The following is a 13550-nucleotide window of genomic DNA, read 5'->3' on the forward strand; positions in this document are numbered from 1 at the left end:
CGGCTAAATTGCTTAGTGCTCTGGCCCGGGTTACTAGACATTAGAACAGGAGGGGCGATCAACGCGGCATATTCCAAGTCATGTAGGCGGCGGAAGAATCTCAGAAAGTCCTCGCATGCTCGGAGCTTATCACACTCGCTTTCGGGCCCCTCATCCGTCGTAGAATCGTGAGGTATAGAAAAGTGAAGATCATGAGAAAGAAAGTCAACCCCGGAGGGTGGGATGTCTGGTACTGTGCCTGTCCAAGGTAGCGAGGTACTAACGATTGCCTTCGGGGCACAACTGAAATCAACCCTGCACGAACGGTCAGTCTCCAGACCCAGTGGGGCCAAACATGGTCGGGAACTACCAATAGAGAACTTTTTCCAAGAAAGGACTGGAGACGCGCATTCCTCGCATCCCTCCGCGATTTCTGATCATCGACGCCAGCCCTCGAAAGTGCATACGCTCGATGGAAGCATCTTTAGACCATTTCTTCTAGGTGTCAGATAGCTTTCTTCTAAAACCAGGAGAATCCTACGAACCTCGATAACAGCCATGGTAGCCACTGAGTAAATGGTCCCGTCATTTTGACCTGTCGAGTCTGCATGAATGCGTTCGTTCATCATCCTCAAGGCTCGCATCTTGTGGGTAAGACTTTGAACCGACTCAGTCTTCCCCTCTACACCTGCGCGATGCTTGGAGGCAATAGCAAGCATAGCTTGGAATGGAAGATCGTCATGTAGAGCGAATTGCCGAAATATTTCCATCATGGGGTTGTCTGTAATGCGATCGACAAACTTATACATCATAGATGGATAGGTCACCACAACTTTATAATTCGTAAGCTCCCAGCCAGGAAATTGTGAAGCATCATGTTCTTAAGAGGAGAAGAGTATAAAAAGAAAAGACAAGCAAGATATTCTAAATGCACACCGCAAGGTGGACTCCCACTGCGTCCTCGGGACAAAGGGACCTCACAACAGTGAAATAGCAGGCGAGCAAAACTTACAGTGTTGGATCAATTCATGATCCGCATGACAGATCGGGATAGGATAGCAGCCAAACGGGTCCCGGACGCCCCCTTCCCCAGGAGAGGCGCGGGGATCTGAAGATTGGAAGCTACTCATTACCGGAGACGGCTCTTCTTCCCGTTTGATAGTCTGGACTTTAGGGATTAACAGCTGCGAGGAGGGCTCTTGCCATCCCTGGGCAGTGCCTTGCTCCTCGTCCGTGGATGGTGACTCGCGCTCCGACTTCGTAGGAGAATCATCCTGCGCATCTTTGATCCGAGGGGACAGCCCCGAAGCCGCAGGATTTGAGGCGGGACGAGTACTCCAACCGCTAACCGGTACACGAGAGGTCCCCAGTCGAGCAATGCTGTCCAAGCGCCGCTGATGCATGTACTGGCGCATTGCATGGCGGCGGACCTGACGTCGCGACTCGCTATCGGTTACAAGGACAAATTCGAAGCTCCGAGACTGGGAAGCTTGCTGATTCGCCCTGGAGGACTGGTTGTTCCTGGACGATCTCGGGTTGCCCGCCTGATTACTGGCGAGTCGGCGGGCAGGCGGAGCCCCCGAGGGACCAGCATCAATCAAATCCTGACTGTTGACGTCGGGCCTGATGCTTGGCTCGGCGTCCCTGCTACCCTCTTCCCCCATCGTCTCATGATCCGGCTCGGACCGGCGAATGAATAGCACAGATCAAGCCGTGCGTTGGAAAGTAGTCGGGTGGGGAAGAGGCTTGTCCAGTTAGCTTGTCGGTGGGGAGTACCGACTTGCTCGGATAAATGAAAGGGTCCCTTGTTTTCCCGAATCTAATTTGTTTAATTGAATTTCGGCCTTGACTGTTTCCCGAAGAAACTGCCTCGATGCGAGAGACAGACTAGGGCCGCGTCAGATGGCACTGGGGCATATCAAGAGAAGACGAGTCGGGAGAGACCAAGACTGAGAGACTCCAATGTTCGCCGTTGGCCCGATTTCCCCTTTGGGCCTGGCGCCCCACCGTGACCGCACGTGACCCTTGACTCAGCGGCACGTGCCAATCGGAGGCATTAAGGCTGCCTGCTAGTTTAGTGGATGTGACGGCTTTGATGAATTGATGTCCAGTGCAGATTACGCGACCCTTTAGTCGGTGGACCAGCAGTCAGATCTACCGTCTACTCGATCATGACCATCATTACGAAAGGAAGGAAACACGTTTTTTTATGCCAAGCAGTTTAACGCCTGTAACCTTCGTATTCCCATGCAACCTTAGCGCCGATCGCCACGAGACCCGAATTAACCGTCCCATGGCTGATCCGACGAGCAAAGTATATTCCAGGGCTTGTCAAGTTTCAACTACTCCGTCTTCCGGAAATACTTGTGGGATCGTGGAGGACGTTGCAGGCGCTGTTCGATGCCAACCGACATGGCAGGCTCCACATTGCTTGTTTTTAAGGTTATTTATTTCAGATCAGATCCTCCCATGAAGTGGATACTTGATCTTGGCTCTCTCCGTCTCGCTGCTTTCCAATGATGCGAGTCCCATTGGTCATCTCGCTGGTGGCTGTTGCCCCGTTCTTCATGCCACGGACGAGGTTCCAAGGATGTCAACCAAGGCAATCCTAGTTTATGCCAACCCCTGTAAGCCAAAAAAAAAAAAAAAAAAAAAAAAGAGAAGGTACATGTCCGTGCCGGAAAATACCCCTAAGGTTTTTCTGACGAGATCGAGTCGTAGGGACTGCATGCCGTGTGATTTGCTCGCGAGAGCTCTTGGGACAAACAGAAGTTTCGCGAACCTTATGCGACGAAGGAATCTGCAGAGTACCGTCGAGTCAAACGAAGGGAAGACGCGTACTACCTTGAGTCTCGGAGGAGGACTCGGTCAATGACGCGTTACCTCGTTGGATTTAAGACCAGGGAAAATGTAGTCATAATCAACCACCGCTTTCTCGAAGATTTGTCAGTGCCGCCATTATTCCTTCGCTCATTTCCCCCTGGTCAGGTTCGTTAGCCCGGTTGTTTTCGACGGCGCCCTCCACTTGCGCACGATTCTCTTCTGATCTTTCCGAAGTCATGGTCAGACCGCTTTGATCGAGCCGTCTGGTCTCTGGGCGTGAAACGTCCCCTGCGGGAGCCGTTGCCCGTTTGGCAGATTCAACTCTGAAATCTTCCCGGACGGCATTGCACCACTGGCGCACTTTCTTCTCACCCCAGCCAGGCACTGAACCGATCTGCTCCGGTTGCGCGTTGATGGCGTTTTGCAGGCTCCCGAAATTCGAAATCAGGCTGGCAGCGTCGGACTTGTTCACGGTTCTGGGTGTGGTGACAAACTCGACCAAAGACTCTTTGTATGATTGCGCCTGCTGCGTGCGGATAGCCGTTGGTTGAGAGTTTTCCGAGGATTTGTACAACTCTAGATAGTGAGCGGCTTCGGGGGCTGACCAGCACAAGATCAGCGTAAGATTGTTGATGAGCGATGTCTTTGACAATTCCTTCAGACTGTCTTCGTGGTTGGGGATGTCGACCATAATGAGCAGGATTCGAAGGAGATATTTCCCTGCCATCTGCCGGATCCGAGAGTAGATGTATTCGGGATGTAGTCGGTGGTACTTCAGTGACAGAAACAGTGCGCAGGTAGTGTTACCAAGCACGTAATCAGCTGGGATATCGGCATATTCCCACGGCATGAGTTTGACATGATTCAGGATTGGGTTCCCTTTCTGTCTGGTTGAGACTAGAATCGCTGAAGGCCCGCTCCTGTTGGCAAGCACTTGCGGCGTTGGTTGCTGGACCTTTGGTTGCGACGGTCGTGTAGGGACAGAGCGCGCCGTCGAGGACGAACGACTGTTGTTTGGATCAGTCTCATTTTCACCGGCCATGATTTCTGCAAAGACCCGTTGCCTACTAGTATCTTTGCACAAGCTTGACATGATGTAGTCAAATGCAGCCTGCGGTCTCACCGCCTGGACCCACTTTTCCCTCCCCAAAACATCGGCGGCAATTTTTCTGCCGCTGATTTTGCTGCTGCCGAAAGAAAAAAAAAGACATAATCTGTCGCAGTGTTGGCTGGAAGCAATCAGGCCAGCATGGGTAATTCTTCCGACAACAAAGACACCTCCAGTCCCGAGGTGGCTGACACCGCTATGGAGAACGCGAAGAATGATGCGACCAAGGGGGATTCGACCTCCAATCAACCCAAGAGAACTTTGTTCGTTCGATCACTTCCCGCCTCAGCGACGACGGAGAAGTTGGCGGAACATTTCTCGCAATCCTACGTGATCAAGCATGCCACTGTTGTCACTGACTCGGAGACAAAGCAGTCCAAGGGTTACGGATTCGTGACCTTTGCCGACGTTGACGATGCGAAAGCCGCATTGGAGGAGCTCAACCAGTCCACTTTCGACGGGAAGAAAATTCGAGTCGACTACGCCCAACCGCGCCACCGAACAATCGACGAGAAACTGGGAAAAAGTGTCCCGTCCTCCGCTGCCATCGAGTTGAAGAAGCAGAGGGAGGATCAGAAGGAATCCTCTCTGCCACCGAAGTTGATCGTCCGAAACTTGCCGTGGAGCATCAAAGAACCCGATGACCTGGCGGTCCTTTTCAGAAGTTTCGGCAAGGTCAAACAAGCCATTCTCCCGAAGAAGGGCAAGGGACTCGCTGGTTTCGGTTTCGTTGTTCTACGAGGGAAAAAGAACGCCGAGAAGGCCCTGGAGGCTGTGAACGGCAAAGAAGTCGACGGGAGAACACTGGCGGTTGATTGGTCCGTGAAGAAGGACGTATGGGAGGATCTTCAGAAAGAAAACCAGGAACAGGAGGACAATGCCGACGGAAAATCCAGCGATGTCGACATGGAAGATGATGCCGAGGCGGCGAAGTCTGACGAAGAAGACGAAGACGATGAGGACGATGAGGATGACGAAGACCTTGACCTGGATGAGATGGATATGGATGATGAGGACGTGGAGGGAGGGGAAGAAGAGAAGGAAGACGAGCGTAACGCCTCTACTATCTTTATTCGCAACCTGCCCTTCACATGTACGGACGAGTCGCTCTACGATCACTTCACTCAGTTTGGTAACCTTCGATATGCGCGCATCGTCGTCGACCAGGAGACTGAGCGCCCTCGAGGAACCGGGTTTGTATGTTTCTGGAAGGTCGAGGATGCGGCCGCGTGCGTGCGCGATGCCCCAAAACAACAGGATCACGCCGCGGCGGACAAGACGTCAAACAAGAAAGCATCCACCGGATTCAAGCATTCGGTCTTGCAAAACGAAAACTCCGACCCGACCGGCAGATACACCATGGAGGGTCGTGTGTTGCAGATCTCTCGTGCTGTCAGCAAGTCGCGTGCTACGCAACTCGAAGACGAAGGCGTGTCGCGGCGGCTTGTCCGTGATACCGACAAGCGCCGTCTGTATCTACTTTCGGAGGGAACCGTCCCTCAGAACTCATCACTCTATAAGAAGCTTTCGCCGTCCGAGATCAAGATGCGAGAAGACAGCTACAAACAACGACAATCGTTTATCAAGAAGAACCCGACACTTCATCTCAGCCTCACGCGACTTGCCATCCGCAATATCCCACGCCATGTCACTTCGAAAGATTTGAAACAGCTCGCTCGACAGGCAGTTGTTGGCTTTGCCAAGGACGTTACGGCCGGTCTGCGCCAGCCCCTTTCCAAGGATGAACAACAGAGAGCCGCCGAAGAAATGAGAGAAGCGGAGAAATTGAGAAAACAGAAGGGACAGGGAGTTGTGAGACAGGCTAAGATCGTCTTTGAGAGTCGGGATGGCAACAAGATCGAAGAGAGCAGCGGAGCAGGCAGAAGCCGAGGCTACGGCTTCATCGAGTATTACACTCACCGTCATGCCCTGATGGGACTACGCTGGCTTAACGGCCACGCCGTCGAGGCTCCCAAAACCGCCACCGAGGAGGATAAGGAGAAGAAGAAGCGGCTCATCGTCGAATTTGCCATCGAAAACGCCCAAGTTGTCAAGCGCCGCATGGAACTACAAGCCAAAGCGCGCGAGGCGAAGAAAGAAGACCAGAAAGGCGACGGCAAGCCGGGCCGATTCGGAAAGCCAGGAGGACGACCGGACAGACGTGGTAAGCCGGGTAGGGACGATTCGAAGAACGACAAGGGGCCCCAGAATGGGACGAAGAGAAAGCGATCTGAGAGTAACGACAAGGGTCAAGACGGTGATCCCGACGAGCAGAATAAGGTGGCCAAACGCAACCGAATCATCGCCAAGAAGAGGATGCAACGCAGGACTCGCAAGGGGAAGGCTTAGTTGGTGGACGGGGAGACAAAAGTTAGAGAGATATAATGGCGCACAATGCTTTCTTGTAATTAAAATCAGTAACCGGCATGGTTAAATTCGAGTTTATCCAAAAGCACAAGAACCCTCAAATGCATCTGTAATGATTTCCATCCGTCGCGGGTATAGAGCCTTCTTCCAAAGTGCAGCAGAATCGCTCTTCCAAAGCAAAGCAAACATCATTCAAATTTCCGTCCATCACTTCAGTAATTCGTAGCATCCTGGACCTTTCCCACAATGTTATATCTCTTGCTAAAGAAGGTAAACCATTCTTCTAGCACCGTCTTCTCCTTGTCCTCGAGGTCATACCATTCGGGAACGCAGTTCTCGGGCTTGAGGGACGAACAGGCCAGGGCTCGAGAAGGGTCTTTTCCTGCAAATACTGTGCATTTGGTCAACTCAGGTCCATCTCGCCAATCTAGTCTTCTGAACACGGGACAAAAGGCAGGGCCAACGATGGGAAGAAGCAGGAGAAAAAAGCCACCTACCGCGATACTGCCCACTAGGGCTATAGGCGGCGTTCTTGCTCACGTCAAAGACGATTCCCTTGATAGCGACCAGAGTCGGACGATTGGGGTCCGTGCCTGTGAAGGAAATGAATAGATTGTCAGCAGGCAAACCGCGCAAAGAAAACCCGAAGACGCAATGTGGGCAGGGCAGACCATCGCATTTAGACAACTCTTCCATGGTGATCGGGTCGTACTTGGGGGGGTCAAGCTGAACCGGCACCTTGGGCTCGAAGCGTTTCTTTCCTGAATCCTGGGCCGACATTGTGCCAGTTGGTCAATTGCAAAGGGGTTGTTGGTTGACTGTTCAAATTGCGACTGCTCGGTTTCCCGGCAGAAAACAACGCGGGGCAGGCGGGGAAAAGATCGGAGGTCGGCATTACCGTGGGTCAGAGGGAGACAGCTCTAGTCTACCGGATCATTATTAATATTAATTACCTCAATCTGGGGAGATGGACCACGCGGACGGGCTGGTTTTGTCTGGTACAACAGCGTCAAGCTCTTTCCCGGGTCAAACCCTTTCAATGCTGCCGGAAATGGACATCTAAGGCATCCTCAGGCTCCCCTGTGCAACCTCACGTGGTGTAGAACCCGTGACGTCAACGTCCAGCTGTTCCAGGCATTTTAAATTCAACCCTTGAAGTGTTCAACTAATTACTCCGTATCTCCTCTGCCATCTGCCAGACTAATTTCTAGAATATCAAACAAATCCTACTTCTATCCCAATGTCGTCGTCACATCGGTCAGAAAGAAGCCCTCCCGAGCCCTCGTCGTCCCCTCGTCCTTCGCAATCCGGGGGTCCCTCTTCGAGTCAAGTCCCCCGAGTCGACGGGAGAGGCCATCTCAGAACGGGCTCTCCCGAGTCGGACTTTTCGCATTATCTCCATTACGACGACAACGATTCTTTCTTCCCGCCCAGTTTTCTCGGACAGAAACCGCCGACGCAACGCCAGCGACAAGTGTCTGAATTGGGTGATACAGTCAGGCAGCACTAAAACCAAAGTTCCTCTTTCGTCCTTGAGACAAAGAAAGTCAGGAGACGTGCTTGAAAAATGCAAGAGAAGAGAGTTTTTTAGTTCTTGGGACTGCAAGCAGAGTACATCCTGGAAGCAATCGTTAGGGCCCCACTCCCCCGGACTGGTGAATCCCAGCATGTGCTTCTGCCACTGTGGGTTTCCCTTTGAAGGCAGAAGTGCTTATTTCTCTTCTGATTTGCCCCTCTACTTTAGTAGTGCGTCGTGCATGCATTCTAATCTCTCGGCACTTTTTTTTTTTTTGGGCTCTCTCCCTGTCCCTCTCTCTATTCCGTTTCCCTCATGTCAAGCCTAATGCTCCTAATGCTACATTAGTTAGAGTTAATGACATCTCGCCTAGCCAGTTACTAGTCTGTCTGCACATTTCTTGTTTTTTCTTTTTTTTTTTTTTTCTCCTTCCTCCCTCGGTTCTTTTCTTCTTGATCCTGCCTTCCCTCTCAACTCTCAAGTGCTCCCTCATTTCTTTACCCCTCCATTTTCTTTTCACCCTCTCTTCCCCATGTTTATGACCCCATCGCTTTCATGAATTATTTTCTCTATTCTCTTGAACAATATTTTCCTCTCATTTAGTACCCTCATCGTCTTAAGTGATCATCACCATGGTCAATTCCAATTCAGATCTTGAGCGTGCGCCTGGGGTGGGGCCATCCCCCGCGGTCAATTCTTCTGGTCTGGCAACGGACAAACTGACCAAGAGAGTCGGAATCTCAGCCAACTTGTCGGAGAAGAATGTAGCAGACGATAGTCGTGCAGGATCAATTGACGATGAGTCGATTAAACCAGCCTACGATCACACCCACCGCAAGTTGAAGCCCAGGCATATCCAATTGATTGGTATAGGCGGCACAATTGGTACGGCGTTGTACGTCCAGATTGGCAAGAGTCTGGGAAAAGGCGGTCCTGGAAGCTTATTCCTGGCATTTGTCATATGGTCAGTCCTCGTCCCTTCTATCGATATGCATCTTGTTCTCGTGCCCCCGCTTGCTATTCTTCCGGTCCCCTCGACACCGCGATATCTCGGACGTCCTCGGCCATTGGTAAGTCTCCGGGCCAGAAAGTTGGAAATAGCATGGTCTACATGCTCCGAATTGAACAAGAGAACCAGAAGACAAACATTGAAAGCAAACCCTTCCCACCAGACGTAAAAGAGAGCAGAGAATAAATCCCTGGTCTCAGAGCCCACGCAACATACCATGACCTGCCACGTTGCCGCGGGGCTTAGGAACCCTTGCCTTATGCCCTGATACCTTTTCTTTTTGGACCTATGGAATCTTATACATCTCTGAGTTATAGGTGCTCGGTGATCCTGGCTATAACCGTTTGTACGCAGCCCCAACCCCCAATTCCACGAGAAAAAATACCCACAGCGGCCTTGTATTTGGTTCCCTCGCAAATTCTACGATTCCAAAAGCGCCTTTACCTACACCCGGTGTCATTTCAATCGCTCTGTCGACTTCGAAGTTTTGAAAATCCCATTGCAGCCATGCAGTCTCCCTGCCCTCCTCCCGGACTCTGCCCCTTCCCTTTTATTGTGTAGCGTTTACTGAGACCAGGATGATCAATAGGTCTGGCCGAGATGGTCACGTACCTACCCATTTCCTCGCCCTTCATTCGGTTTGCCAGTCGCTACGTCGACGAAGCGTTCGGAATGGCCGCTGGATGGAACTTCTTCGTCTTCGAGGCCGCCATGGTGCCTTTTGAAATCACCGCATGTAGTATGATCATCAACTATTGGAGTGATGCGGTGCCAGTGGCAGCAATCATCGTGATCGTGCTTGTACTTTTTGTGTGCGTTTCCTCGTCTGCAGTGGTGACGCTGGCAGTGTCTCCAATTCTGATTCGTGATATCTTAGACTCCTCAACGTCTTTGCGGTTCAGTGGTACGGGGAAGCAGAGTTCTGGCTCTCCCTAAGTAAGGTCTTGCTCAGCGTGGGCTTGATCTTCTTTACTTTCATCGTGATGGTCGGGGGCAACCCTCAGGGCGACCGCTTCGGCTTTCGATACTGGAACAACCCCGGAGCATTTGCAGAGTATTACAAAACGGGAGATCTCGGTCGATGGCTAGGCTTCCTTGCCTGTCTGATTCAGGCCAGCTTCACCATCGCCGGCCCGGACTACGTGGCCATGGCCGCCGGGGAGACAGTGAACCCTCGCAAGGTGCTGCCGAGCGCCTTCAACGGTATCTTTTACCGACTGACCTCCTTCTTCGTCCTGGGAGCCCTTTGCGTCGGAATCCTAGTCCCGTACAACGACGAAAAGATGGCCGCTGCATTTGGCAACGATTTGCCTGGCGCCGCCGCTTCGCCCTACGTGATTGCTATGGACCGACTTAACATTCCCATTCTTCCGCACATCGTTAACGCCATGGTCCTCTTGGCCGCCTTCAGTGCCGGCAATAGCTATGTCTACTGCGCCAGTAGAAGTTTGTACGGGCTTGCGCTGGATGGAAAGGCTCCGCGGGTGCTCATCAGGTGCACCAGGACCGGCGTTCCCATCTACTGCGTGGGGATCGTGCTTCTTATCGCGCTTCTCGCTTTCCTTCAGGTGTCCAACAGCGCGGCCGTTGTCCTGCAGTGGTTTGTGAGCCTGGTAAGTGCTTTCCCGTCTGCCGGCGGCTTGTCGCTGGGGTCGTCTCCCACCTTTTGGTTCTAATCCTGGCATGTAGATGACTGCTTCGCAATTGATCAACTTCTCGGTCATAACCTTCACATACACCCGCTTTAGAAAGGCGCTCATAGCACAGGGCATTCCCCGCCATAGCCTTCCCTATCAGAGTCTGGGTCAGCCCTACGTCGCGTACATCGCGCTGGTCTGCACCAGCGTCATGGCCTTTGTAGGTGGCTACGAGGTGTTCCTGCCCGGCAATTGGGACGTGCCCACCTTCTTCTTTTCCTACACTATGATCGGAGTGTTTCCGATTCTTTACTTTTCCTGGAAGTTCTGGCATCGTACCGAGATCAAAAAACTGGAAACCATTGATCTGGTGACGGGACTTGACGAGATCGAGACGTATACGGCCAACTTCATCCCGAAGCCCTCTAGGTAAGATGGAGAGAGACGGTCCCTACTTTCCCTATCTATCTGTTGGTTTGAAGCTAAATGTCGCGCAGCAATGTGTTTTCACGATTCGCCGATTGGATCTTCCAGTAACAAACAGCTCTGTGTACTTGGATGCTTAAGCAAGTATCTTGGATATCTTGGAGATAGGAGGAACTGCTTGTCTATGATTCTGATACGACTGATGACATGAACGTGTAAACAACGCAGGACAACGTGATGATAGGCTCGTGCGTGCATGCAGTGAATAAACATTGAGGCCAAGTCCATTAGTGGTTAACAACCAATAAGATAGAGATCAAACAAAATACAATCCTCAACATACACAGTAGCAAACCCCACAGCAAAAACCCTCTAGCATATATGTACAGCAGTCATAGAATGGAACGCGATTACTCTTGTCCCCCTCCAGCGGCCTTCACAGCGTCCAACCTCAACTTATTCCGCTTCCCTAGCACCCGCAGCGTATTCTTCTTCTCGATGTCCGTCATCTGCGCCCAGTTCGTGATCCGCGATAGCGATCCGTCCTGATTAACCACCATCGGTCCCAGGTGGTCCAGCGTCACAGTGGAATCGCCGTTCCCGCTCACGTCGAGCTTCGGGGTGTGCGAGTCGGCGCTGCTTGCGTCGGGGAGCGCGAGAGGTCGATGTGTTTGGTCTTTGTTTGAGTTGGTGTCCGCCGGGGTTTGCTCCTCCTGTTGTTGGTGGTGTTGTTCTTGGGCTTTGGATGATTCGGTCGACATGGTGGCGTAGGATTTGGAGTGGTGGGCTCGGGAGGTAGTAGCAAGGTCAGAAGGACACTGAGGATGGAAGATTGAGAAAGCGCTGAGTCGGGCGGGCGATTGAGTGTGGATGAAGTGGAGGGAGGAGGAAGAGGAGGCAGACGATGACGATGCGATGTGCGCGAGGGCGGTGGATGCGCGGGACGGAACCAGCAGCGGATTCAGGATGAGGTGGAACAACGTTGCGCGAGAGAAGGACATGTACATGTCTTGGATTGTGACGGGTTCTCTTTTATGTTGAAGGGAGGGAAATCGGGGTTGGATGGTGCTGGAAGGGGGTCGGAGGTTCTTGGTTCACTGATTGACGTATTTGAATGCTGGGGGGACTGGTGTCTTTTTTTTGTTCTCTTCCGGTGGGTTTGGCGGAGGATTCTAGAACGATCGTCGTTTAGCGCGGATGCTTTGAGTTTGGTTATTTGGTCTTTGGTTCAACTACAATTGATCTATTGATAGCTTGGAGAGATGATTCATACGATGTTGTAGTTGAAATTCCGACATCAATTGCAGTGGCTGAAATGCCTGCAATTAATGTTCTCAATGCTCGTACTTTGAGTTCATAACAGGTGTCTCATCTTCCCTGGACTATACATTCTAATAGTGCATGTAATATAGTTATCCGCATCGTTCAAGGGGGTATATCTAGTAACGCTAGCAATATATGCATGGTAATATGGGTGGCGACAGAGGATAAGGGCAAGATTTGTTGCAAGAGAGCGCAGAAAGGAATCGTCCTGATCGTCAATCATTCAGCCCAAGCTCTCGCGAACCAACCGAGCTCTATTTAATCGCTACGAAATTCATCAGCCGATGCAATGCAGATTCCACTGGCCAATTCTGCTGCCAGTTGCCGACTTCGAGGACTAATTATCGAAACCACCAATTGACCTATAAGATCCATTAGAAGAGCCCAAGTATCAGTGTCTTCCAGACTCACCGAGGCAGTGACTCCCTCTCCAACACCCTTAATGCTATGCCACCAGCCTTTGGGAATAAACAACCCATCGCCGGCTGACAGGCGCGCCTCGAACCCTTCGCAGTCCCCGCGCGACTCCGGACCCGAGGTGGTTATACCATCACCCCAAACTGCCGCCTCGAGTAAGGTCCTTTCCTGGCCCTGCATCATTTCCTCTCCCCGGAACGCTGCCGCGCCATGGTCACTGCTCCTTCCCAGCTCCCGTCTCACCGACGCAAACACGGTCTGGCCTTTATTGGGGGCGATCAGTCGCACAACTTTCTGCCCCGCAAGCTGCACGAAAAGGTTCGGATTCGGGTCGCGGTGAAGGGGTGTATATGTGGGTGGATATCCGATCCACACGTTGGTGTCGTAGATGTCGCCACGGCCTGCTTGTGACACGACAGAGGGTACCGGAAAATCATCGCGCAGGGTCTGCGGCAGATCGAGCAGTTGGCATTGCGCCATATATAGACGTGCAGTCGGCGATTGGGTCTCCGCCGCACGCATCCACTCCAGGAAGAGACTCAGAGGGGCATGGAATTTCCGGAATTCTACCTCTCCGCCTCCCGGCTGCCCCTGCTGGACAGATTGGGTGAGTTCCAGCGGGACAAAAGCGTCACCACCGTGCTGTTGCAAGTATTCCGTGTTCAGTTGCGACGCTGAGGGCGAGGATGAGGATGATCGGAACCAACGCGTTACGGCCGGAAGGTTATCAAAATTCCCGCGTGGCAGGACGATTGGCAGTTCTGGGGCGAAGCATCTTTCGCGGAATCTGTCCACGTTGACGTCGTCGAGAATGTCAAGAGGGCGGAAACGAGACACGGGAGGCTTACTCTGGGTGGTGACCCAGCTTCGTCCGGAGGGGGATGATCGTGCGGCTAGACATGATAATTGAGTCCGGACTCTCGAGTTAACGTGAAGCATTCCAAC

General features: G+C 52.2%; 9 protein-coding genes across 9 annotated transcripts; 4 read left to right on the forward strand and 5 right to left on the reverse strand.

The window, feature by feature from the left end:
• Window positions 1–345: 345 nt before the first annotated feature.
• On the reverse strand, window positions 346–1643 carry LDX57_006525 (uncharacterized protein; the record flags this gene model as incomplete). Its single annotated transcript, XM_046088236.1, has 3 exons — window positions 346–474; window positions 525–811; window positions 992–1643. The coding sequence occupies 3 exons, from the start codon at window positions 1641–1643 to the stop codon at window positions 346–348; spliced, it is 1068 nt and encodes a 355-aa protein (XP_045944206.1).
• A 1256-nt stretch (window positions 1644–2899) lies between these two features.
• RAD10 (DNA repair protein RAD10) lies at window positions 2900–3844 on the reverse strand (the record flags this gene model as incomplete). The annotated part of the gene is made up of 1 exon (XM_046088237.1): window positions 2900–3844. The coding sequence occupies one exon, from the start codon at window positions 3842–3844 to the stop codon at window positions 2900–2902; it is 945 nt and encodes a 314-aa protein (XP_045944207.1).
• A 156-nt stretch (window positions 3845–4000) lies between these two features.
• NOP4 (mRNA-binding ribosome biosynthesis protein NOP4) lies at window positions 4001–6310 on the forward strand. The gene has a single exon (XM_046088238.1). The coding sequence runs from the start codon at window positions 4052–4054 to the stop codon at window positions 6257–6259; it is 2208 nt and encodes a 735-aa protein (XP_045944208.1). The 5' UTR covers window positions 4001–4051; the 3' UTR covers window positions 6260–6310.
• Window positions 6311–7397, reverse strand: LDX57_006528 (putative progesterone binding protein). The gene is made up of 4 exons (XM_046088239.1): window positions 7260–7397; window positions 6949–7202; window positions 6775–6870; window positions 6311–6668 (listed from the first exon to the last, which is right to left on the reverse strand). The coding sequence occupies exons 2-4, from the start codon at window positions 7055–7057 to the stop codon at window positions 6490–6492; spliced, it is 384 nt and encodes a 127-aa protein (XP_045944209.1). The 5' UTR covers window positions 7058–7202; window positions 7260–7397; the 3' UTR covers window positions 6311–6489.
• Window positions 7398–8425: 1028 nt separating this feature from the next.
• Window positions 8426–8971, forward strand: AGP2_1 (general amino acid permease agp2; the record flags this gene model as incomplete). The annotated part of the gene is made up of 1 exon (XM_046088240.1): window positions 8426–8971. The coding sequence occupies one exon, from the start codon at window positions 8426–8428 to the stop codon at window positions 8969–8971; it is 546 nt and encodes a 181-aa protein (XP_045944210.1).
• A 431-nt stretch (window positions 8972–9402) lies between these two features.
• On the forward strand, window positions 9403–9738 carry AGP2_2 (general amino acid permease agp2; the record flags this gene model as incomplete). The annotated part of the gene is made up of 1 exon (XM_046088241.1): window positions 9403–9738. The coding sequence occupies one exon, from the start codon at window positions 9403–9405 to the stop codon at window positions 9736–9738; it is 336 nt and encodes a 111-aa protein (XP_045944211.1).
• A 47-nt stretch (window positions 9739–9785) lies between these two features.
• Window positions 9786–10976, forward strand: AGP2_3 (general amino acid permease agp2; the record flags this gene model as incomplete). The annotated part of the gene is made up of 3 exons (XM_046088242.1): window positions 9786–10415; window positions 10492–10868; window positions 10937–10976. The coding sequence occupies 3 exons, from the start codon at window positions 9786–9788 to the stop codon at window positions 10974–10976; spliced, it is 1047 nt and encodes a 348-aa protein (XP_045944212.1).
• A 299-nt stretch (window positions 10977–11275) lies between these two features.
• Window positions 11276–11872, reverse strand: LDX57_006532 (uncharacterized protein; the record flags this gene model as incomplete). Its single annotated transcript, XM_046088243.1, has 1 exon — window positions 11276–11872. One exon carries the CDS (start codon window positions 11870–11872, stop codon window positions 11276–11278), a length of 597 nt encoding a protein of 198 aa, XP_045944213.1.
• Window positions 11873–12529: 657 nt separating this feature from the next.
• LDX57_006533 (putative JmjC domain protein) lies at window positions 12530–13544 on the reverse strand (the record flags this gene model as incomplete). The annotated part of the gene is made up of 2 exons (XM_046088244.1): window positions 12530–12550; window positions 12600–13544. The coding sequence occupies 2 exons, from the start codon at window positions 13542–13544 to the stop codon at window positions 12530–12532; spliced, it is 966 nt and encodes a 321-aa protein (XP_045944214.1).
• Window positions 13545–13550: the final 6 nt, after the last annotated feature.

The sequence above is a fragment of the Aspergillus melleus genome, assembly GCF_016097325.1.
Source record: "Aspergillus melleus strain CBS 546.65 chromosome Unknown contig3, whole genome shotgun sequence".
NCBI lineage: Eukaryota > Fungi > Ascomycota > Eurotiomycetes > Eurotiales > Aspergillaceae > Aspergillus > Aspergillus melleus.

Coding starts and splice junctions, on each gene's coding strand:
- LDX57_006528 (XM_046088239.1), bottom strand. CDS start 7,057: ATGTCGGCCCAGGATTCAGGAAAGAAACGCTTCGAGCCCAAGGTGCCG. Junction 6,871..6,948: donor AGAGTTGTCTAAATGCGATG/GTCTGCCCTGCC, acceptor TTTCCTTCACAG/GCACGGACCCCAATCGTCCG. Junction 6,669..6,774: donor CCCTAGTGGGCAGTATCGCG/GTAGGTGGCTTT, acceptor CCAAATGCACAG/TATTTGCAGGAAAAGACCCT.
- NOP4 (XM_046088238.1), top strand. CDS start 4,052: ATGGGTAATTCTTCCGACAACAAAGACACCTCCAGTCCCGAGGTGGCT.